At 32.9% G+C, this 23,440-nt stretch overlaps 2 protein-coding genes across 3 annotated transcripts; one reads left to right on the forward strand and one right to left on the reverse strand.

Annotated features, from left to right (window-relative positions):
- Window positions 1–8,473: 8,473 nt before the first annotated feature.
- On the forward strand, window positions 8,474–10,591 carry LOC139840973 (uncharacterized). Its single transcript, XM_071831212.1, has 3 exons — window positions 8,474–8,534; window positions 9,214–10,173; window positions 10,243–10,591. The coding sequence occupies exons 2-3, from the start codon at window positions 9,215–9,217 to the stop codon at window positions 10,589–10,591; spliced, it is 1,308 nt and encodes a 435-aa protein (XP_071687313.1). The 5' UTR covers window positions 8,474–8,534; window position 9,214.
- Window positions 10,592–13,154: 2,563 nt separating this feature from the next.
- Window positions 13,155–21,251, reverse strand: LOC139843523 (uncharacterized). Of its 2 annotated transcripts, XR_011757605.1 has the most exons (19): window positions 21,116–21,251; window positions 20,587–20,691; window positions 20,242–20,324; window positions 20,053–20,137; window positions 19,862–19,948; window positions 19,694–19,755; window positions 19,371–19,552; window positions 19,216–19,276; window positions 18,957–19,134; window positions 18,492–18,530; window positions 18,318–18,379; window positions 18,193–18,229; window positions 17,509–17,558; window positions 16,938–17,007; window positions 16,756–16,831; window positions 16,516–16,595; window positions 16,342–16,410; window positions 15,563–15,658; window positions 13,155–13,420 (listed from the first exon to the last, which is right to left on the reverse strand). XR_011757605.1 is itself a non-coding variant. In XM_071833628.1 (18 exons), exons 1-18 carry the CDS (start codon window positions 21,212–21,214, stop codon window positions 15,614–15,616), a joined length of 1,470 nt encoding a protein of 489 aa, XP_071689729.1. In that variant the 5' UTR covers window positions 21,215–21,251; the 3' UTR covers window positions 15,496–15,613. The 2 variants fall into 2 exon arrangements, 1 of the variants encoding a protein (XP_071689729.1); XM_071833628.1 differs by lacking the exon at window positions 13,155–13,420 and having other exon boundaries at window positions 15,496–15,658.
- Window positions 21,252–23,440: the final 2,189 nt, after the last annotated feature.

Genomic DNA, 23,440 nt, shown 5'->3' on the forward strand with positions numbered 1-23,440 from the left:
CCACCTATAAAAGGCCGAGCATTCGGTCGAATTTTTTACATCTTTTCCCTTCTTCATTCATCATATATATATATTATAATTTTAATTTTAATTTTAATTTTAATTTTAATTCTAATAATAAGGGTATGTTAGCGCATATTGTAAGGGTGTAAGTCGAAATTCTGTCCGTGTAACGCTACGCTATTTTTAATCATTGTAAGTTATGTTCAACCTTTTTACATTAATGTCTCGTAGCTAAATTATTATTATGCTTATTTAAGCCGAAGTAATCATGATGTTGGTCTAATTACTAAAATTGGGTAATTGGACTTTGTACCATAATTGGGGTTTGGACAAAAGAACGACACTTGTGGAAATTAGACTATGGGCTATTAATGGGCTTTATATTTGTTTAACTAAATGATAGTTTGTTAATTTTAATATAAAGATTTACAATTGGACATACCTATAAATAACCATATACACTCGATCAGACACGATGGGCGGGATATTTATATGTACGAACAATCGTTCATTTAACCGGACACGGGAATGGATTAATAGTCACTAGAATTATTAAAACAGGGGTGAAATTATGTACAAGGACACTTGGCATAATTGATAACAAAGTATTAAAACCTTGGGTTACACGCAGTCGATAACCTGGTGTAATTATTAAACAAAGTATTAAGACCTTGTTACAGTTTAAGTCCCCAATTAGTTGGAATATTTGACTTCGGGTATAAGGATAATTTGACGAGGATACTCGCACTTTATATTTATGACTGATGGACTGTTATGGACAAAAATCAGACGGACATATTGAATAATCCAGGACAAAGGACAATTAACCCATGGGCATAAAACTAAAATCAACACGTCAAACATCATGATTACGGAAGTTTAAATAAGCATAATTCCTTTATTTTCATATTTAATTGCACTTCTAATTATCGCACTTTTATTTATTGTCATTGTATTTAATTGCACTTTTAATTATCGCACTCTTTAATTATCGCAAGTTTATTTTATCGCACTTTTATTTATTGCAATTTCATTATCGTTATTTACTTTACGCTTTAAATTAAGTCTTTTATTTATTTAATATTTTACATTAGGTTTTAACTGCGACTAAAGTTTTAAAAATCGACAAACCGGTCATTAAACGGTAAAAACCCCCCTTTATAATAATAATATTACTTATATATATTTGTATTTTTATAAATTAAAACTAATATAGCGTTAAGCTTTGTTTAAAAGATTCCCTGTGGAATGAACCGGACTTACTAAAAACTACACTACTGTACGATTAGGTACACTGTCTATAAGTGTTGTAGCAAGGTTTTGGTATATCCATTCTATAAATAAATAAATATCTTGTGTAAAATTGTATCGTATTTAATAGTATTTCCTAGTAAAAATAAAGCTATTTCATATACACCTCGCATAACATCAGGGATAGACAGATTATGGGTCCGGAGATAATACAAGAAACTACCGAGAAAATCATCCAAATTCAACAACGGTTGAAAACCGCCCAAAGTCGACAAAAGAGCTATGCTGACATTAAAATAAAAGATATAGAATTTGAAATTGGAGATATGATCATGCTTAAAGTTGCACCTTGGAAAGGCGTTGTTCGATTTGGTAAACGAGGGAAATTAAATCCAAGGTATATTGGACCATTCAAGATTATTGATCGTGTCGGACCAGTAGCTTACCGACTTGAGTTACCTCAACAACTCACGGCTGTACATAACACTTTCCACGTCTCGAATTTGAAGAAATGTTTTGCTAAAGAAGATCTCACTATTCCATTAGACGAAATCCAAATCAACAAAAAACTTCAATTCATCGAAGAATCCGTCGAAATAATGGATCGTGAGGTTAAAAGACTTAAGCAAAACAAGATACCAATTGTTAAGGTTCGATGGAATGCTCGTAGAGGACCTGAATTCACCTGGGAACGTGAAGATCAGATGTTGAAGAAATACCCGCACCTATTTCCAGAAGATTCGTCAACACCTTCAACAACTTAAAATTTCGGGACAAAATTTATTTAACGGGTAGGTACTGTAGTGACCCAAACTTTTTCATGTTTTTATATATATTAAATGGAATTGATATTTACATGATTAAGTGTTTTCAACATGTTAAGCAATCAAACTTATTAAGACTTGATTATTTGAAATATTTCATGTAGACAATTGACCACCCAAGTTGACCGGTGATTCACGAACGTTGAAACTTGTAAAAACTATATGTTGATATATATATGTATATATATATATATATATGTATATATATATATATATGTATATATATATATATATATATATATATATATATATATATATATATGTGTGTGTGTGTGTGTGTGTGTGTGGACATATATAGTTAACATGATTTTACGATAGGTAAGTATCTCACTAGGTATATTAACAATGAGTTATATACATAAAATGAGACTATTGAATTAAGAAACTCGAAACGATATATATAACGATTATCGTTATGACAACATCTTGCTAAGTACATATGTATCATATTAAGATATTGTTACACTATATTTAACATGATAAAATGATAATTATTTATATCATTAAGTATGTTAATAATGAACTACATATGTAAAACAAGACTACTAACTTAAGGATTTCAAAACGAGTCATATATATAACGATTATCGTTGTAACGACACTTTAATGTATATATATCATATTAAGATATATTCATACATCATAATATCATGATAATGTAATAATTTAACATCTCATTAGATATAATAAACAATGAGTTAACAATATTAAATGAGATCGTTAACTTAAAGGTTTCAAAACAACACTTACATGTAACGACTAACAATGACTTAACAACTCAGTTAAAATATATATACATATAGTGTTTCAATATGTATTCATACACTTTTGAAAGACTTCAAGACACTTATCAAAGTACTTCTACTTAACAAAAATGCTTACAATTACATCCTCATTCATTTTCATCAACAATTCTACTCGTATGCACTCGTATTCGTACTCGTACAATACCCAGCTTCTAAATGTATTTACTATTGGTATATACCTTTCAATGATCAGCTCTTAGCAGCCCTTGTGAGTCCTCTAACACATGTGGGAACCATCATTTGGAAACTAGCATGAAATATCTAACAAAACAACAAAGTAATGGAGCCTATATGGACTCCATTTTCACGCCTCATTTCACCAACCACAAACACACTTTGATTTCCACTTTTATGCATCAAATTACTCTCTCTCAATTACTCTCTTAGTGTTCTAAGTGTTCTTCATCATTTCCTTCATAATCTAGCTCAAGCTAGGTAACCTAGATCAACATACAAAATAACTACTCAAGAAAACATCAAGAACACTTTCAAGTTTGCTAGCTTACTTTCAATCTTGCAAATCCATTTTAAGTAATCATCCAACCTCAAAAAATCTTTCTTATTTACAGTAATATATCTCTATAATTCAAGGTAATACTCATACTCAAACTTTGATTCAATTTCTATAACTAGAACAATCTTATTTCAAGTGGAAATCTTACTTGAACTTGTTTTCGTGTCATGATTCTACTTCAAGAACTTTCAAGCCATCCAAGGATCCTTTGAAGCTAGATCTATTTTTCTAAATTCCAATAGGTTTATCCACAAAACTTGAGGTAGTAATGATATTCATAACATCATTCAAATCATTTATATAAAACTATCTTATTCGAAGATTTGAACTTGTAATCACTAGAACATAGTTTAGTTAATTCTAAACTTGTTCGCAAACATAAGTTAATCCTTCTAACTTGACTTTTAAAATCAACTAGAAACATGTTCTATATCTATATGATATGCTAACTTAATGATTTAAAACCTGAAAACACGAAAAACACCGTAAAATCGGACATACGCCGTCGTAGTAACACCGCGGGCTGTTTTGGGTTAGTTAATTAAAAACTATGATAAACTTTGATTTAAAAGTTGTTCTTATGGGAAAATGATTTTTCTTATGAACATGAAACTATATCCAAAAATTATGGTTAAACTCAAAGTGGAAGTATGTTTTTCAAAATGGTCATCAAGACGTCGTTCTTTCGACTAAAATGACTACCTCTTACAATATTGACTTGTAACCTGTATTTCTGACTATAAACTTATACTTTTTCTGTTTAGTTTTATAAATTTCAGTTCATTATGAAACCATAGCAACTTGAATCACTCAAAACGGATTTAAAACGAAGAAATTATGGGTAAAACAAGATTGGAAAATTTTTGCTTGTTGTAGCTACGTGAAATTTGTAACAAATCTATATAAATCATAACTTAACTAACTTATATTGTATTATACATGTATTCTAACATATATTATGTAATCTTGGGATACCATAGACACGAATACAATGTTTTGACATATCATATTGACCCATCTATATATATATTTCGGAACAACCATAGACACTCTATATGCAGTAATGATTGAGTTAGCTATACAGGGTTGAGGTTGATTCCAAAATAATATATATACTTTGAGTTGTGATCGAGTCTGAGACTTGTAGACACTGGGTTGTGGATTGATCCGAGATATTATATATTGCTTTATTTCTGTACATCTAACTGTGGACAACTAGTTGTAGATTACTAACGAGGACTACTGACTTAACAAACTCAAATAATTAAAATGTAATAAAAATGTTGTAAATATATTTTGAACATACTTTGATATATATGTACGTATTTGTTATAGGTTCTTGAATCGACTAGTGGCCAAGTCTTATCTCCCGACGAAGTAAAAAATCTGTAAAAGTGAGTTATAGTCCCACTTTTAAAAATTTAATATTTTTGGGATGAGAATACATGCAGTTTTATAAATGCTTTACGAAATAGACACAAGAAATCAAAACTACATTATATAGGTGAATGATCGAAGCCGAATATGCCCCTTTTTGCTTGGTAGCCTAAGAATTAGGGAACATCACTAATTTTTGAGAATTAGTGCACCCCTAATTGACGCGAATCCTAAAGATAGATCTATTGGGCCTAACAAACCCCATCCAAAGTACCGGATGCTTTAGTACTTCGAGTTTTTATATCATGTCCGATGGATGTCCCGGAATGATGGGGATATTCTTATATGCATATTGTTAATGTCGGTTACCAGGTGTTCACCATATGAATGATTTTTATCTCTATGTATGGGATGATGTTTATGAAAAATGAAAATATGAAATCTTGTGGTCTATTATTACGATTGATAAATATATAGGTTAAACCTATAACTCACCAACATTTTTGTTGACGTTTTAAGCATGTTTATTCTCAGGTAATTGTTAAGAGTTTCTGCTGTTGCATACTAAATTAAGGACAAGATTTGGAGTCCATGCTTGTTTAATATTGTTTGAAAACTGCATTCGAAGACATATATTATTGTGTAATATTATTGTAAACCATTATGTAATGGTCGTGTGAAAACGCTATATTTTTTTATTATCATTTTAAACCCTTATCGATAAAATAGAGGTTATGGTTTGTTTTAAAATCGAATGTAGTCTTTGAAAAACGTCTCATATAGAGGTCAAAACCTCGCAACGAAATCAATTAATATGGAACGTTTATAATCAATATGAACGGGACATTTCAGTTTTAGGTGTCATATAGTGCTTTAAAGTGTCCTAATATGTCATCTAATAGGACCCTTTCGATGTGGTTTATAAGACTCAAACAAAGGTCCTATAAGCATATATGGCTCTTAGGAACTTTTCAGTTAATAGGACGGCCTTAGATAAGTCGTTTGGTTTGAGGGTCCTATCAAGCCAAAGGTCCTAAGAATGGGCTTTTTAGGACACTTATGGGTGTTCTAAGATAACAGTTTTTTTGTAGTGATGAGGCTTAATCGAAGTCCCACAAAATTTCCAAACATCCCTGCAAATGTCGTGATTAAACAAATCCCAAAGCTATTTAATAAATGTAAACGAAGACCAAGGAAAAACGAGAAGTTTGCGCTTTAGTAGCTACCGTTTCACTAGCTCTAGTATTCACCGCCTTTCAAGGAATGGAATATTATCAAGCGCCCTCCATAATTTCGAATAGTATTTATGGTTCTACCTTTTCTTAGCAACTGGCTTTCATGGTTTTCATGTGATTATAGGTACTCTTTTCTCGATCATATGTGGCATTCGCCAATATCTTGGTCATCTGGCCAAGGAGCATCACGTTGGCTTTGAAGCAGCTGCATGGTACTCGCATTTTGTAGACGTGGTTTCGGTTATTCCCATTTGTCTCTATCTATTGGTGGGGAGGTATATGAAGGAACGAATCAGTGGGGGCGAGTATATAGCATATCAGATAGGGCCCTGTGACCCTATTAGTGAAAAAAATAATAATATACAATTTATTCTTTAAATTGTATATATAGGACGCCACTAAATTTAACTATAGGACTTCATAGATTTTTTTAATTTGAGATTTTTTTTAAAGTAAACAACAAGTAATGTACCCTTAAAATATAATTAGGTTTGAAAATAAATTTAGGACACCATTAGGTTTTCATCCTGGATTCGCCATTGACGAAAACTCGTCCGGACCTGGAGCCTTGGAGCTATCACAATCCCATACCGGACGCTTTATTTCCGCATCATCAAAGTCGTGCTATGAAATAATACATCATCAAGAGGAGAGCTTATAATGGAGAGCTTATAATGTGGATTTATAGCATTAAACATAGCACCTGTGTTCAGTGGCGGATCCAGGATTTTATTTCACCGGGGGCAACAAAAAATAATTAAAACCGTAGTAATTTTTTTGGCCAAAATATGGAGGTTTTGGGGCAAATTTTGAATGTTTTGGGGCAAAATTTGGAAAATTTTGGGCAAAATTTGAAGGTTTTGAGGCAAAATATGTAGGTTTTGGGGCAAAAAAAAAAAAAATTCCGCCGGGGGCAAAGTCGAAATATCCAAAATTTTTACACTGAAAATTTCAAATCCACCGGGCGGACGCCCCCTCCCTAATACATTGGATCCGCCTCTGCCTGTGTTAACCTCTGCAAACTTATGCTTAAAAAATCAAAGAACCTGTTCTTGATAGCCAAATACCCAAGTACCATCGAACATTAGACCTTGAATATGCTGTTCACTCATATATCATAGGTCAGATCAAAATGAATTGAATAATATAGTAGTCCTATAAATAAATGCAAATTAATTATGAAAGCACAAGTGACACTTTACTCAACCAATGTTATGTGTAGCCACCCTATGTCAATGCCCCTGTGATGTGTTGTTTAACACATATTGACGTTATTATTAACATGGCATTAGCAATAAATTAGGAAACAAGTTAATGGGCAGTGGTTGGACTAACCCTTTTAACAACTTGAACAAAAATGCCATAACAACTTGTACATCATGCAATTATGATTGTTCTATAAACTATATTGACAGGTATTAATTCCTAAGAGATACCACCGAATCACCCCAACTTCTTCTTTAGAATTATTAGGGGAGAAACTAATACATTATACATTATCTAACTTACCTCCTAATGTGCATGCACATGTCATGAATAGGACTTGTATTTCAAAAGAATTGTAAAGTAAGGTCTACATAACAATATAATAACTGTTTTCTAACAATATAATAATTGTTTTCTTGTTATCACTACTAGTGCTACAGCTAAACATTGTACTAATCTCCCGGATTGAACGATATAGTTGATGCTTATGATAGTGATAAACCATAATAAGACAAGCTTTTTGTTTAGCAGAGCGAATAGGCAGAACCGGCCGTTGAGTTCCATCGGCTACCACGAATATCATATAATTCACTCAGATTGTTGCTGGCTAGTTAATGGCAGTATAATCAAACACAGTTTAAATACAGTACTAAATAAGGATTTTGGTTTTTTATTTTTATTAATCTTGTAACTGGATTGGAAAATGTTGGTGTAAAATGACTAAAATGCCACTAGCCTACTACCACTACCTACTATGCTTGCTTAGCACAAAAAAGCTTTTAGCTTCCATTTGCAGGCTTGTGGATTCTTTACTTCACAAACTTCTTGTATTTCCGTGGGTCCACTTTTCCTACTTACTAGCCATTGCGAATTCTTTAATTTCAATTAAAATGACCAAATTGTCCCTACCCAACTTGAGCCAAATACTTTAACAATAAGAGTGACACTTGCTATTTGCTAATTGGTTTATAATGAAGGAAAATTTGAGGTATTTGACACCCACAACTTCTGTTTATTATTCTGTGGGTGGACAGTTACTGATATCATGGCAAAATTAGGAATTTAAGAGTAATACTCATGAGGCCAAAACTTATGTGATGGGCAATGTGGAACAATCTCAACCGTTGGATTAGTGTTTGGCAATAGGAATGATGCTTTGATATATATACTTAGCTCACTACACGTTTCGTTTGCATCTTTTTATCCTTGTTTTCATGCATGGTTTTCTCCTTCTTTCTCTAACTATAGTCTGTTCATCTCTCTCTCTAGAGAGAGAAATCAAGCCAAGTTTGTTTATCTTCATCATTATTATAAAAAGGTAACCAACTAATTAACTCTTTTTACCATTATTATCAGTTATTACTTGAAATACGGAGTATTAGCTACTGGTACTAGAGTTTAGCTTCAGTTTAGTTCAATAGTGTTCGTATTTTGTTGAATAACAAAATGCAATCTGAAACTTTATCAGCAAGATTACTGAAAACCCTTCAAAAATTTAAGCTTTTTATGTAGTTTCATGATCTTGGTCTTCATGAAATGAATATCTATCTTCGTGGGTGTGTTCATTGTCTTTCTAAAATTAAAAAGGTAAATAAAAAATAATTCTTGATTTGGGAATTGGGAAAACTTTATAAGTAAGTTAGCTTTAATGAAAGAACAATGCAATCTGAGATGGGTTATTTGTTATTCACATGGGTACCTACTAAAGATTTGAGCTTTTGATCTGGGTATTTCACAATTCTTTATTTCTAACATTCTTGACTTGTTCTTGCTGAAAGATAAATGGAATCTGTTGTGGGTTTCATTTTAGTTTACAAAAAAACTGCAGATTTAAGCTTTTAATTTTATTTCGTGATCTGGGTATTCTTCAGTTCTCAATTCTGATACTTGAATTCTTTGCTTCTTTAGAAGGTTAATCATGATTAGTTGATCATCCTCTGTTTTTGGACAACTTAAATTGTCAATCTGAACTGACTAGTGACCTTTCTTCCATGTAGAATGTTGAATTTTAACCGAAATTCAAAAGAAGAAAGTGATCAAGAAGTGATGAAACATATGTGTAAGTTTTGCAACAAGTGCTACCCTTGTGGCAGATCATTGGGAGGTCACATGAGGTCTCACGTGATCAACTCAACTGATCATCAGAAAATGAAGCTCTCATCTTTTGAGAACAATGGCGGAACCTCGATAAAGAACAACAATAACAATGAAGTCATTAATGGTTCTTCAAATTCGAATGATTTGGGTTATGAACTTAGAAAAGATCCCAAAAAGACTCCAAAAGCAGTCATTAATGGTACTTCGAGCTCAAATGATGTTGCTGTTCTTGATAAGATTTGTAAGGAATGTGGGAAAGGTTTTCAATCATGGAAGGCCTTATTTGGACACATGAAATGTCACTCCGATAAAATATCGAACGCCAAAATTTCAAATTCAAATCAAGATTCTTGGATTGGACAATCAAGTAATAAGAATTCGGATGCGAAAATTCAGCAAATAAAGAAATCAAAGTCAAGAAAAGGAGCAACTAAAAGTTGTATAGTTACTTGTGATACAACTACTGCTGTTACCACAACCACAAATACTACAGCTTCATCTTCGGTATCCATGAATGCTAACCATGCTTCAACAAGTGTTGTTTCTGATATCGATCAAGAACAAGAAGTAGAGATTGCTATCTGTTTGATCATGCTTTCAAGAGATGTAGGAACATGGGGTAATCTAATTGAAAATGGTACTAAGATGAAGAAATTAGAAAAAAACGGAGTTCATTTTGATCGATTAGAAAAAACTACAATTCGTCGAGATGAATTTGATGGTCAAATGAAGAGAAAGTTTGAGTGTACTACTTGCAACAAGAGTTTTCATTCTTTTCAAGCACTTGGTGGCCATAAAACAAGTCACAAGAAATTAAAGGAATGTATTGATTCAAAAATCGCGAAAATAAGTGAACCCATGTTAGATCATGACCAAATGATTAATTGGTATAATGAGAAAACATCTGATAATCATCAACCAACATCGAGTTTCAATCTTGTTGGCCCTTCGAAGAACGCGATGGTTTTAGGAACTCATGAGTGCTCAATTTGCTTTAGAGTTTTTTCTTCAGGACAAGCTTTGGGAGGTCACAAGAGATCACATTTGACAGCAGAAGCTAAACTGAATCACCAAAACATGAATATGAGTGAAAATGTTGATAAACCGGTTAACGAAATCCGATGTTTTCTTGATCTAAACATGCCACCTGATGATTGTATAGAAGAGAAAGAACAACAAGAGACAATGATGATGAATACAAGTACCACAGGGTCAGGGTACAATACATGGTACTACAATCATGAATCAACACTACTTGGTTTGATATCAACAAGTTGATGTGATCATAACTTCACATTTCAATTGATTCTTTACAAATATGATGTAAATGTAATTTTCTGTTCCTCGAGCATTCTTAATTAGTCAACCAACATACCTTGTCAAAGTTTTTACATTTTTATTATATACATTTTTTTTTCAAAAAATAATCATGAATGCTTAGTATCATGAACTACCAATGATGAGCACTTACTGGCAAAATGACTATTTGGGCCTGTAACATGTTGAGTCCTTAGACCCAGAGTCCAGACCAAATTGGTAATGGGACATCTAAAGCTCAAGTTGCAAAGCCTTGTCACTTTAGGGCTGGTCTTATGATCAGTTAGGTTTGCAATTCCGTCTTGGTATGTTGATAAGAATTGAGGATGACAACGGATGTTTGATCAAGTTGCAAAGCTTTGTCACTACCCTGTTCAAGATTTGTGCTCTAACTTAAGTTCGAACAACTATGTTTTCTAAGTCAGCAAAAACTATTCTAACTCATCAAATCTTGTTCGAACTTTGAACGGTCATATCTTTTGATTCATAGCTCCGATTTAGTAACTGTTTGTTTAGTGTGTGTGTGTGTGTGTGTGTGTGTGTGTGTGTGTGTGTGTTTTCGATATCTATTTGTTCGTATTAATTTTGAAGCCCCAATTTTAATTTGTAAATTGACTTCATGTTGTGATTTGCGTTTTATGTACAAATTTCTCATTTTGATGTGAAAGTTGAGCATCGGGAAGAGGAGGTTGTGAAGGGGTAGTTGTGGAATATATACTAAGCGTGTATATATGGTTTCTTTAAATTACCGTGTGATGGTTTGACTTATGATAAATCGTCCCTTTTGTTATGGTTTTGCTTCAAAGTGACATAGCTGTTGGTTGATTACTAGTTTTGTATAAATATGGTTATTTGTTGAAATCTCAAACTGGTCATCTTTGAAAAGAAACATTGGTTGTTTGAAAGTTATATGGTTACAAGTGTCCTTAATGCCCATTTGGACGCCTGACCCGTTTGGGCCATATGGTGACAAGTAGGGTACTTGTTGATTTGACGTGTTCGCTATATCAAGTGTATTTGAAGTGTTGGTATTTTGAAATTGAGTTTTAGACTTATTTTGGGTTAAGATGGAAATTACTACTCGTGGGTCGTAAGGGCCTATTTTGACTCATATGCATAATTTTGGGGATCCAAAATTACAAACACGTCCATAATGTCAACTTAGACTTGTAATATAAAAAATGAAACATTTAGGCCACCCTGATTGAATTTTTTTGAGTCATTAATAGGAAATATGACTAATTTTGGTAAAAATGCACTTTTGGGGCTTGTAGGTTGAAATTGGTTAAGTTTGATGAGAACTAATACTCCCTTTGTCCTAATATAAGTGTTTTCAAAGTCTTTCTTTATCAACTTTGACTGTAAATTTTAAATTTGTGTTATATTATATATGATGAAAATTATATGAATAAAAACACATTTAAAACTCAATTCATTCATATAATTTTCATCGGATATTATATAACACAAATATCAATATCTATAGTCAAAGTTGATAAACAAAAGTCTTTGAAAAGTCAATAAGACAATAGTGGATACTTATAGTTGTTGTTCTAATATAAAGTTTGATTTCTAAATATTACTGTAAGAAATTGGTTGGTGTATCCTAAAATAGAAAGATAAAATATGTGTGCCATAATTCTTATGCAGCCACAGGCACAAGCCAACCAAAATGTCAATTCATTCATAGCATCTTTCCCAAGGAAGAAGCCTTTTTCATATCAAGTTATTGGGTTTGAGTTTGACAATCTTGGCCTTCTTCCATCTTTTGCCAAATCTTTATTTCATACTTCCCCATTTCTTGAAGGTTTTCAACAAAAAGGTATGTCTCAAAATTGTTCTTATTCATCTGAATAATCTTGAATTGGTTCTCTTCATATGTTTGCATTTTGATCTAAATCCAATTCTAGATTTTATTGTGAATGTTTGCCTGTAACCAAAATTTTCTTACATTTTAGAGAAAATCGCAAAGGAATGTGTTTCTCATTGACAAAAAGTTCACATGACGCCCTGTTACGTCCAAATTATAAATTTTAAAGCCTTGTGTACACATATCATATGTGCTGCTAGCAAGTCATATGATGTCACCGCGATGAAATCAAATGTCCAATTGGATAATCTTATATTATAAGCAGTGAATTCAGAAATAATTGCGTGGCACAAAAAATTTGCTTGAATTATAAAATCGCATAAAACATCATCAAAATGTTAGAAAATTCTAATAAACAATAGCTTAAGATGGGGCTATTATCTTGTTCATCATGTTTGCCAAACATAATAGTTAGGACCTTTGCATTTTCCATACTTTGGCATATTGCATATTGCATATTTACTATTAAATTAAACTGCATTAAAAATATCGGCTGCTCTTTGATGAATCTTCCCATGTATATAAGTTCATGATCAAGCCGAGATTAGTACACGTAAGTATACATTTCACAATGTTATTCTATATACATTTCACGCAATTAGTCCTTAAAGAGTTTTCATACAGTATTCATGTAGGCTTGCTTCGCATTGGCATGGAAAAAAGTGGGTCCGGCAGGCACTCGAGAAGACATTCAACAGGAAACTTCTACCTTGAATCCAACGGCTATGAAGACGTTCTAAGTAGATACCTATGTCCTCCCTTTCCCTCGTGCCACGACAACTGCAAACATTCGGGATTCGACCATCTGACCGAACCAAAGTCCTCAAGTCCTAATCATAGATCAAGTCCCACTCAAAGATCAAGTCCTAGCCATAGATCAAGTCCTACTCAAAGATCAAGTCCTAGCCATAGATCAAGTCCTAGCCATAGATCAAGTCCTACACAAAGATCAAGTCCTACTCAAAGATCAAGTCCAAGTCAAAGATCAAGTCCAAGTCAAAGGTCAAACAAAACACATGTTGACTCTACAACTTCTGTGCATGGAAGCAAGAAACACTTCACACCCATCCCCAGATCTCCAACAAAACATGTCAAGAGCACTAATACACCACCTCTTAATCATCAAGTCAAACATCAACAAATTGAATCCAAAAGACAAGATATTGGGTCAAAGTCAAAGATAAAGTCAAAGCAGGAAGAAAGTGATCCATTTTACATTGCAACTGCAACAAGACATACAAGGAGATTCAGTGATGTAGGCTTACCCACCAATGGCTTGGAACATGTTTTTGGTTCGTTTGATGTTGGTAGTGTAACAAAAAGTAGTAGAAAGAATGACAAAAAGATTGACTCAAGAAAAGATTCAAAATCAGCCAAGAGTACCATGAAGACACCGGGAAATGGCACAATTACTAAAAAGGTGCAAACTTTATCAACCCATAACGTATCTACAAAGCCTGGGGTTGACTATGGTTCAAGAAAGTCAAATCCAGGTGTTGACCAAGACTCAAAAATGTCAAAGGATGGTGTTGACCAAGACTCAAAAAAGTCAAAGGTTCCGAGTGGAATTGATGAAGTTGTTGAAGAAGAAAACGATAAAAGTCAAGGAGAGATGGAAAATGGTCAAACCTTGGAAGCTCATGACGATTCAGAAACGCCCGGGGCTGACCAGTCAACCCCCTTGCGTGAAGTTGTTCAAGAAGAAAACCAAAAAAGTCAAAAAGTATCGGCAAAGGCTCAATACGTTAGGCAGGTATCATCAAAGTCAAAGAAAGAAGAAACGCCAAAAAATGAAAGTAAGACCAATGCTAATGTAGCGCCTTCGGGAGTTAAGAAAACGGAAAAGTCAACACGTGTAGTCAAACTAGCCAAAGAACACGAAGATCTTGCATCTAAAAAACACAAATTTAAGCAAGGGAAGACAATAGACACACAATCAAAGAGTAACGGTCCAATAAAACTTGAATTTGACGAAGGAAAAGTGTTGGACGAAAACCAAAACGCACAAGAAGATCGTAAAAGTTTAAGGAGAATGTCTTCTGATAGCGTGTTACTTATTCCCGAGAGCGAGTCGGTAAACACCGTTCTAAAACCGTGTGAAAAAGAAGAAAATAAACGTGATGTTCGACTAAATAATGTCATTGAAGAAGCTGCTAGCAAGCTTATAAAAACTAGGAAGAGTAAAGTCATGGCTCTAGTTGGTGCTTTTGAAATGATCTCTGGAAATGAATTATAACTCCTGAATAAAATCAAGTAATATCAAAATCGGCTTACCTTTTTCTCGCGAGTTATGTAAAATCTTATCTTGTTATATCTTCATTTCGAAGTGTTGCAGTGGGCCCATTGTTGAGTCTAGAGGAGACGATCCTTTAAGCGTAATGATTTAGTTTATATCTAATTTCTTGGAGATGATCCTTCTCTCCATAAATGTTGTAAACTATACTTTATTAGGTGTTTTGACAAGTCAGGATAAGTTCAGGGGCTATTGTGAGAAGTTCGTAAAAGTTCAGGGGTCAATATGCAACTATCTAGTTATATTCTGTTATTTCTGTTTGTAGCCGTTAGTAACAGGTGTATAAATGATGTTGATGATTTTAGAGTTTCATTCATTCACATTCACATGTAATAGTTCAGCAGTTTCTTTTGCAATTACAATTGAATAATCAATTAGTTCAATTCGTTTCTTATGTTCACTAGCGACACGCACCAATAGGTGGCCAGAGAAAAGATCGAAACAGTAACGGGATAACCTAGTTAGGCTGTGTATTAAAATATAAAAATAAAAAATAAAAAAAAAACCCTCCCTGGACTAGAAAAAACTTTATCCGTTTACCATTTAGATTAGCAAAAGTTAAACAATATGCGACATTGTAGTTATAGATTGTAACCCAGTCAGTCCATATGCTGATATAATCTGAGTTTCCGTTACAAAAAAGTCAAAGAAAAAATAGATGGTAAACTTTTTTTTTTTTACCATTTGTATGTATTGTTCACCTTTGGAATCTCTATACATCACAATTAGAATCAAAGAATAAAGAATTGCCTAGAATACAAAATTATACCTTAAGAAATAACTGAATGTAATTATGTCCTTATGTTCATATTAATTTGCATCATTGTTCTTCTGCTTTCAAGTAAAAGTACCCTCTTCTTAACCTCTGCAACCAAGAATGATTTATTAGTTACAGATAAGCATACAATGAACTTAAAATGTTTACAATTATCAAACATATTGTAATTTGGGAGCCAATAAACTAAAAGATAAGTTTCTATGGAGGATAAGATAATCATGGAATGATAAATTGAATAATTGATGATGATTCGTTACAAGGTCTCATGTATCTTCATTTATAGCTGGTGACAATTTCAACCCATATCTTGAAAATGCGAATTAGGTTGTGTTTCAACTCGAGCAGGTTGGATAATGGATATGTAAGAAGTAGAAACTTAGCAAGAATTTGAAATATGGTTGTGTTTTAACTCCTCTATATAGTAACAGTAACAGTAACAGTAACAGTAATAACCTTATAATTCTCCTTACGTCTAGAATGTAGTGTAGAAAAGAAAAGAATATTTCCTAATGTTAGATACTATGTACTATCATTAGAGGTACAATATAGAAACTTAGAAAGTTCTCTTTTATTTTTCATAAAGAAGTTGGACAAAAATGGCCTGACCAAATTTCTAATAAAGATCAATCATTTTGACCCGAATCCATTTTATATTGCTAATTCCTAAAAAATTTCCACCTCTACTTTAAACATGATCAAAGTCATAAAAGGATTTTAACCAACAATGCAAAACAGTCATTATAGAATGCTAAAAAAGCAAGATTCAATACCTCTTTTGTATCTCTAAGACGAAGAAGAGCTAGCCTTTCTTGTGGTCTTTGATTTGTTAGGGTAGCAAGCTGCAAAAAAAAAATAATAATAATAATAAAATAAAATAAATAAATAAAAGTCAAACTTGGTTCATATAAACTTAAATCAAAAAGACACCATGCTGCAAAATGTACCCAAAAACTGAAGGATTCGGGATCACTTGTCGAAGGCATCAAACCTTCTGCTCTATGAAGCTCCATAAGTTTGGTTTGATCTGCATATAAAATGAAAGCATAATTCAAATATGTTCCTAAATATAGCAAGATTTAACTGATCAATTGATTACACAAGTATATACTCTAAAATATATATCCATTTCAAATGTGAATTGTTCAAAGTGATTATGTTACTCTTAACATTCTTAATTACATTACCTCTTTGTGCAGCCTCTTGAGCCACCTTTATCCATGATCGAGCATATTCTGCTACTTTATTTGTCGTTTGCTGCAACTGTGCCCATTTCCAATCACATGGAATTAAAACGGTTGAACTTTGAAAGCAGTTAAATACAAAAATGAAAGAGTTAGGCTACTGGTTAAGATCTATGTATACTTACGTCGTATTTTTCTTTTGATCCTTCTGATGGAGAAAAATCTTGCACCCATTCAACCTCCGCAACACGATACCTTCATAGTCAAACAAAAAGGATAGAAATTTAATAAGCAACTATTTAACAACAGGTGACTATTCTGACCCGTGTATACAAACCGGCAGATTTGGGTTTTATCACTAACAGGTCAAACGGTAGACTAGTCGGTGTAAATAAAAGAGAAGAAAGATAAAATGGGTCAAGCTGGTCACAGTTTCAACGATCACACAATATGAGTTTAAAAACATATAATCTTATGTACTCCGTATCATTTTATTACAAAATAAATAAATAAATAAATAACAATGCCTTTGCAATATAGCTTTGTGATCTTCTAGAGCATCAGAAAATTTATAATGATATTGTTAATGACTCTTAAGAGTTTATAACATGCATAGATGAGGTTGCTATGTTTGAAGTACAAGTATCCATGTGTGTTCTAAGCTCTATATTTCATCCCTTCAGTCTGTAGTAATTAAAACCCAACTATAATTACCCCTAATGTGAAATGGTTGACAAGAGTAGTGATAATACTAACCCATCTTGATCCCAGTTACGAAGGATGAGAAATCTTCGCCGGCTCTCAACCTGCATGCGCTAGATCTGTTAAATTGGATGTAATTATTTATATAACCACAAACGCACACACCCATTACTACTGCTGCTGCCAGTGGCGGAAGCAGGAATCTTTTTCACCGGGTGCGAAATTTTTTTTAAAAACGTAGCAAATTTTTTTTGCCAAAATATGAAGGTTTTTGGGAAAATTTTGGAGTTTTCGGCAAAATTTGGAAGTTTTGGGCCAAAATGTGAAGGTCTTGGGGGCAAAATATAGAGGTTTTGGGGCAAAATGTGGAGATTTTGGGACAAAATATGAATACTTTGGGGGCAAAAAAAAAAAATTCCACCGGGGGCATTATCGAAAAACCCAAAATTTTTACACTAAAAATTAAACATCCACTGGGGGCGGCTGCCCACCTTTGCCCCTTCTAATTTTTGCCCCTGGCTGCTGCTGCTACTACTACTACTAGCAATTTTCTCTTATATTTAACACAAGTATTAATAGTTACCAAGTAATAAACCAAAAATTTTATAGAAAAGAAAATATTTCAAAAGCACAAACCAACTAGTTTTGATATGTAACCCAATCCGCCTGGCCCGCCCATATTTCCACCTTTAGCAATTATCAAACAGAAGATGAAACAAGAAATTTGTATCTATTTACCTCTAGGAAAAAGCGCCCATCAGGAAGAGGCTCACAACTACATGAAAAGAAAACGATTACTTAAATAATGTTTCCATAAACCGAAAAACAAGAGCACGTGCTACAAAATTTAACCAAATGCATACTCTGTGATTTCCACCTCACAAGCATAATCAGCTACAGATCCTGTTGTCGAGTCAAATATAACCTACAAGCGTTTACGAGGGAAAAAAAACACAAACAGGGACAATGAGTCAGACTAGATTCACTAATTTACCTTTACTCAAAGAGAAAATATCTGGAACGCTAATTATACGTACCATTCCCATTCGGTGGTTTCCTTCCATAATTCTCCTCACCTGTCATATAGCACAACGGTCAAACTCTATGTTTTTTACGAATGGGTCAATAAAGTTACGTGTTTTTATCTGTAATGTGTCAAAAGGGTCAAACAGTTCAAAAATGAACAAAAGTTTTTTTAATCCATGAAATCTCCTTTCCTAGAAAAGATCTGAAGGTGAATCTATTTATCCACCAGTCCCCAACCGTTTTTCACCTGAAACTGATACACAACCCGTGACCCGCCCATTTTACCATCTATATCCACGCTTGACATACTAAAAGTAGAACATAAACAGTACGTAAGCCTTTATCTCAACATCAATTGATGCTAATAACATGGTCATTAAAATACATTGATTAAACAAAGGAAGAAGAAATTGTAGCTGATTATCGGGTAGATCAGTAGATGTTGAGTTAGGAATATAGGATCTTTGTAAACTCACCATAAGTCTATAACGAGCTTCAAAAATGTTTAAGTGTAACTTTTGGCAAGGAAGCACAACATCCATTACAAAAAGTGGTATCAAATCGGGACCCATATTTGTCAAACTCTGATGCTCTAACTTTCTTTCCGCATATTCTTGTGGAAAGTTTCTCTCTATTATACTGTTCAGTGTCACACTACAAAAAATAAACAAACATGTTAGCAGAAGTACATAAACATAAACATTTATTTGATATAAAAACATGGAATAAACTAACCTTATTGCACAAGTTCTAGGACTAATAAACAGAACCGTTCGGCATAAAGGGCATCTGTTCCCTAGTATTAACCCAAGGGACATTAAAAGAATTAGCGACTCGAGAAGCGATTCAAACGATGAGAAAAAAAAGAAAAGAAAAAAAAAGAAACTAACCTCGGTCCATAGATTGGAAAAGGCAAGATCGACAAAAAGTATGTCCACATGGCGTTGTAATTGGCTCATATAGTAATTTCAAGCAAAGTGTGCAATCAAAATCATCCGTTCGTGCTGGTCTATTTTGGAGTCTATTCCCAAATATATTGGTTGTTACCCTTTCTAAATTCCGTAAAGCGTCGCTATTTACATCAGAAACGGGCAAAAGTCACAATCCAATTCACATTTATAAACTTATGTAAGAAATAATATAAGTTTGAAAAAGAATGTATAATATTGTAAAGACCGATTCAAACAAAAACGATCATAGCGTATGATAGTACCTTGAAGCGTCAATCAGAAGACCAGAAAGAATTGTATCTCGGGCTTGCTCAAACCTCTCTAACTGCCAACATCTTAATATTAAATTGTGCTACCAAATAAGGATTCGTTTTAATAAAATTCATGTTCGTTTGGTAAAAAGAAAAAAGATTAACGTAAATGGGTCTCACCAAAATGAGTGCATTTGCCTTTAATATGTACGGAGTTGCAGAGTCACTTCGCAAATTCATAAACTGTTCAGCATCCTTCAACGCAAGCTAAAAACAAAGGTTAAATATGAAATCGTATCCCTAAAATTTGGTAACTTACAATCCAACAAAAGTATGAGTAAGATCATACAAAATAAACAATAATCACATACGCCAGCATGTATTGTAGGATCAAGCCCACTCAACGGTCTAATTTCCGATGCAGACGGTGGCCTGTTTTTCAGGAATTGACTGATCCTGCAGGTTTCAAAATGTTTAACATTTGTAAAAAAAAACACACACACACACACACAAACAAAGGAACTAAAGAGAAAATGTTGATCACATCAAATAAATTTAACCTGAGATAAGCGCAACATCGATTGTTAAGAATGATAGGATCATCTGGTTTTATATTATGAGCTCTCGAGTAATTATTAACAGCCTGACAGACAAACATATTCGTTAGTAGAGAATAAAACAAATCTTGAGGTTCGAAGAACATTGAAAACAATTTAATTGTAGAATACTCTATGCATAATGACTCTTACTATGCAAACAATCATCTAAGGACTCATACTGTGCATAATGTATTCATATATACATGATGAAAATTTACAGTCGTTTCAATTAAGAGTTTCAGTATGCACATAATAAAGGTGGAGTGTAAAATCGATAAAACAAGAGAGAAAATCGAATTATTTTACCTCCTCGAAACGGTTTTCTCTGAATGCTTTGTTGCCCATTTCCATAAGATCATAAAGATGACTAAACCTCCCTAACGACATCGATCCCGATTCTTCTTGGTTCACCTGCATGATTTTCATGATTACCTTAATGTGAAAATTCAGTTCAATATTTATTTAATAAAAAAATGTCCAAACCTCATTTACCAAAGAACAACATTTTTTTTCAGTTTTTTTTTTTTTTTTTTACGACATCCCTAAATATCGTCATTAACGTGCTTAAAATTCTTGTACATTTCCATAACCATCACTTTAAAATTTTAACAATTTGTTAGTATATTTTTAACAAACAAAATAACATGCATGACATGTTAATTATTATTAAAAAAATAAAAAATACTCCGTAGAAATCACTCAAAACTAGCCTCTATAACAAGCTGCCGGCAAGCCAAAACTAATGATAATTACAAGTTTCCAACATGGTTTTTTCATTTAAAAATACTTAATTAATCTTAATTTAAAAGAATTCAAAAAATTTAATGAAATTTACCCAAACAAATTCTTCAACATTATTAATTCCTTCCAAAGACAATAATTCAGATGCTGCTGTCGATGATGATGGTGATGACGATTCATCTCCGGTAGCCATTTAGTTGAAACAAGTAAAATACAAAATCCGATTCGATACTTATTTCAAAAGAGAAATAAACTAAAGCCTGCAGACCGACTAAAATTAGAGGTAATGAAACGGTGTCGTACGTGTTATTCGGAGCATCCTTCACTTCATACATGGACTAAATTCATTTACGTGTTCTCTTTTCACTGAAGTACTTTTTTTTTATTATTATATAGAAACAGGAAGGATGTTACTGTTAGTGTACATGTAGTTATGCATTACGTACAAGTGAAAATACGAATGAATTAGGTGGTTTTACTGTTGGAGAGCTTTCATTCTCACAAAGTTAGATTTGATAGAACGAAAGAGATAATTTACGGTGAACGAAAGAGAGTATTTATTGTGTGGTAGGGTGCACCGTAGCTAATATGTGGACAGCTGGAGCTGGTTTTTGTCTTATTCGACGGATACTGATTCTGTTTGGGTAATAAACTACTAGCGTGTGTTTGGTTCGAAGGATGCTAATGAAAATGAAACAAGATTTTATTACTCTGTTTCGGACTTTTTGGAGAAAAAAAACTTTAGTTTATTTCTTTGTTTGTGTAGTTAACTCACGGAATGTAATTTAGTTCCTTAAAAATTTATAAAGGATTTTATTGTTTCAATAGCAAAAAAAAAAAAAAGTTAAACGTATACGTAGTAATATTTTGATTGGAAATTCATTCCATGTATGAAAAAAGTTATTTCAATTTAGAGATAACAATGAATCAAATCCGATGATGTTATGTTTAACTTTGTATTCAATCAATTTTTAGTTTAGAGAAAACGACGAATCAAATATCACAGTGATTATCATTTCGGATTTTTGAAATATTTTGCGGCTCCGTAATTGTATCATCTTCAAAGAATCAAAGTTTTAAAAAAAAGCTCACGTAGATAGCATTGTTGTTTTCGTTTTAATTGGTTGTATTCTCGTATTAATAGGCGTAGCATCAATTGGGTGGTATGGTTAAAACATTCTATGAATGTTTTGTAATTTTCTTAGACTAGCGTCTCGCTAGTTGTTTTTCAATATAATTCTGTCGTACCAAAAAAAAAAATCTTAATTGAATTTCATATCAATTAAATCTTAATTCCTTCATTCAACTTGGTTGGATTAAGGGGATTAAAAACTTTTACTCCATCCGTCCCAATTTAATACTACGTAGTTCATAGACAAAAAACACACAGTTTAAGAAAAAGTGACTGTCACATGTACTTTTTGTCTACTTTTTTCCTACTTTCCAGTTTTACAAATCACCTTTCACTTATACTTCTGTCTGACTAAAATACAACAAGGGAATAAAAGTACTTTAACCAATTATTCTTTTCTATTTATGGAAGTGGATTATTAATTTGAGACGGACTAAAAACGAAACGTGGACTATTCAAGGTGAAGTCGTAAGTAACAAGTTGGAAAATGTGTAGGGATCCTTCATGACCCTGTTCAAGATTTTAGGGGATGACAGTAGGCCGTCAGATTCGATGAAAACGGCGTCCGTTAAATTTGAAGTGAACAAAAACAAACAAACAAACATTTTTGGTTTTTTTTTTACAAGAATTTACACCTATTTCTTGGTTAAAACTTCTGCTTTAGGCATTTCTAGATAGACAAACATAATAGTAGAAAGTTAACAAGTATTTTAATATTAACTGTCCATATGTAACTTTGTTTTTATGAAAAATCGTTTTCACGTGTGTCCAAAGAAGTAAAATTATAGTAGATTATTTAATATTTAAAAGTCGTGTGCCTAATCTTTTGTGAACGTACTTCAAATATTTTTTTATTTTTTTTTATCAAATCACGTCAAGTTTTCATATGATTGTGAAATTTTAGATCAACAATTTTAATGTAAAGTTTGTCAATTACAACTTGACCGGGATAGAGGTCACGTGCTCTGCGAACAGTGTAAGTGAACCGACTTATTCAAGACATATTTGAGTTTTACTCGTTAAAAGTTTGATTTCATAGAACCAGTAGCGGATCCAGGAAACTAAATCAGTGATTGCACAAAAAATTTCACAAAATATTGTAAATTTATTAAAGCGGTTCAAAACAACGTCGTTACGCATTGAAGTAATTTTAAAACCACTTATAAACGAGTTGTCTAAATTTCAAAAAATCAATGAGATTGTAAATTAATGCTAAAGATATTTCTTTTAAAGAAAAGTTTAATACGAACACATTTTAACAAGAAAATGTTACACTACTATCAATAC

This window comes from Rutidosis leptorrhynchoides, chromosome 4 (genome assembly GCF_046630445.1).
Source record: "Rutidosis leptorrhynchoides isolate AG116_Rl617_1_P2 chromosome 4, CSIRO_AGI_Rlap_v1, whole genome shotgun sequence".
Taxonomy (NCBI): domain Eukaryota; kingdom Viridiplantae; phylum Streptophyta; class Magnoliopsida; order Asterales; family Asteraceae; genus Rutidosis; species Rutidosis leptorrhynchoides.

Excerpts from the sequence above, each read along its gene's own strand:
- LOC139843523 (XM_071833628.1), bottom strand. The coding sequence starts at position 21,214 with ATGGCTACCGGAGATGAATCGTCATCACCATCATCATCGACAGCAGCA. Across the intron at positions 19,135-19,215 it reads CCTAGAACTTGTGCAATAAG|TGTGACACTGAACAGTATAA; the intron begins GTTAGTTTATTC and ends TATTTTTTGTAG. Across the intron at positions 17,008-17,508 it reads CGTAACTGGGATCAAGATGG|GTATCGTGTTGCGGAGGTTG; the intron begins GTTAGTATTATC and ends TTGACTATGAAG.
- LOC139840973 (XM_071831212.1), top strand. The coding sequence starts at position 9,215 with ATGTTGAATTTTAACCGAAATTCAAAAGAAGAAAGTGATCAAGAAGTG. Across the intron at positions 10,174-10,242 it reads GCGAAAATAAGTGAACCCAT|TTTCAATCTTGTTGGCCCTT; the intron begins GTTAGATCATGA and ends ACCAACATCGAG.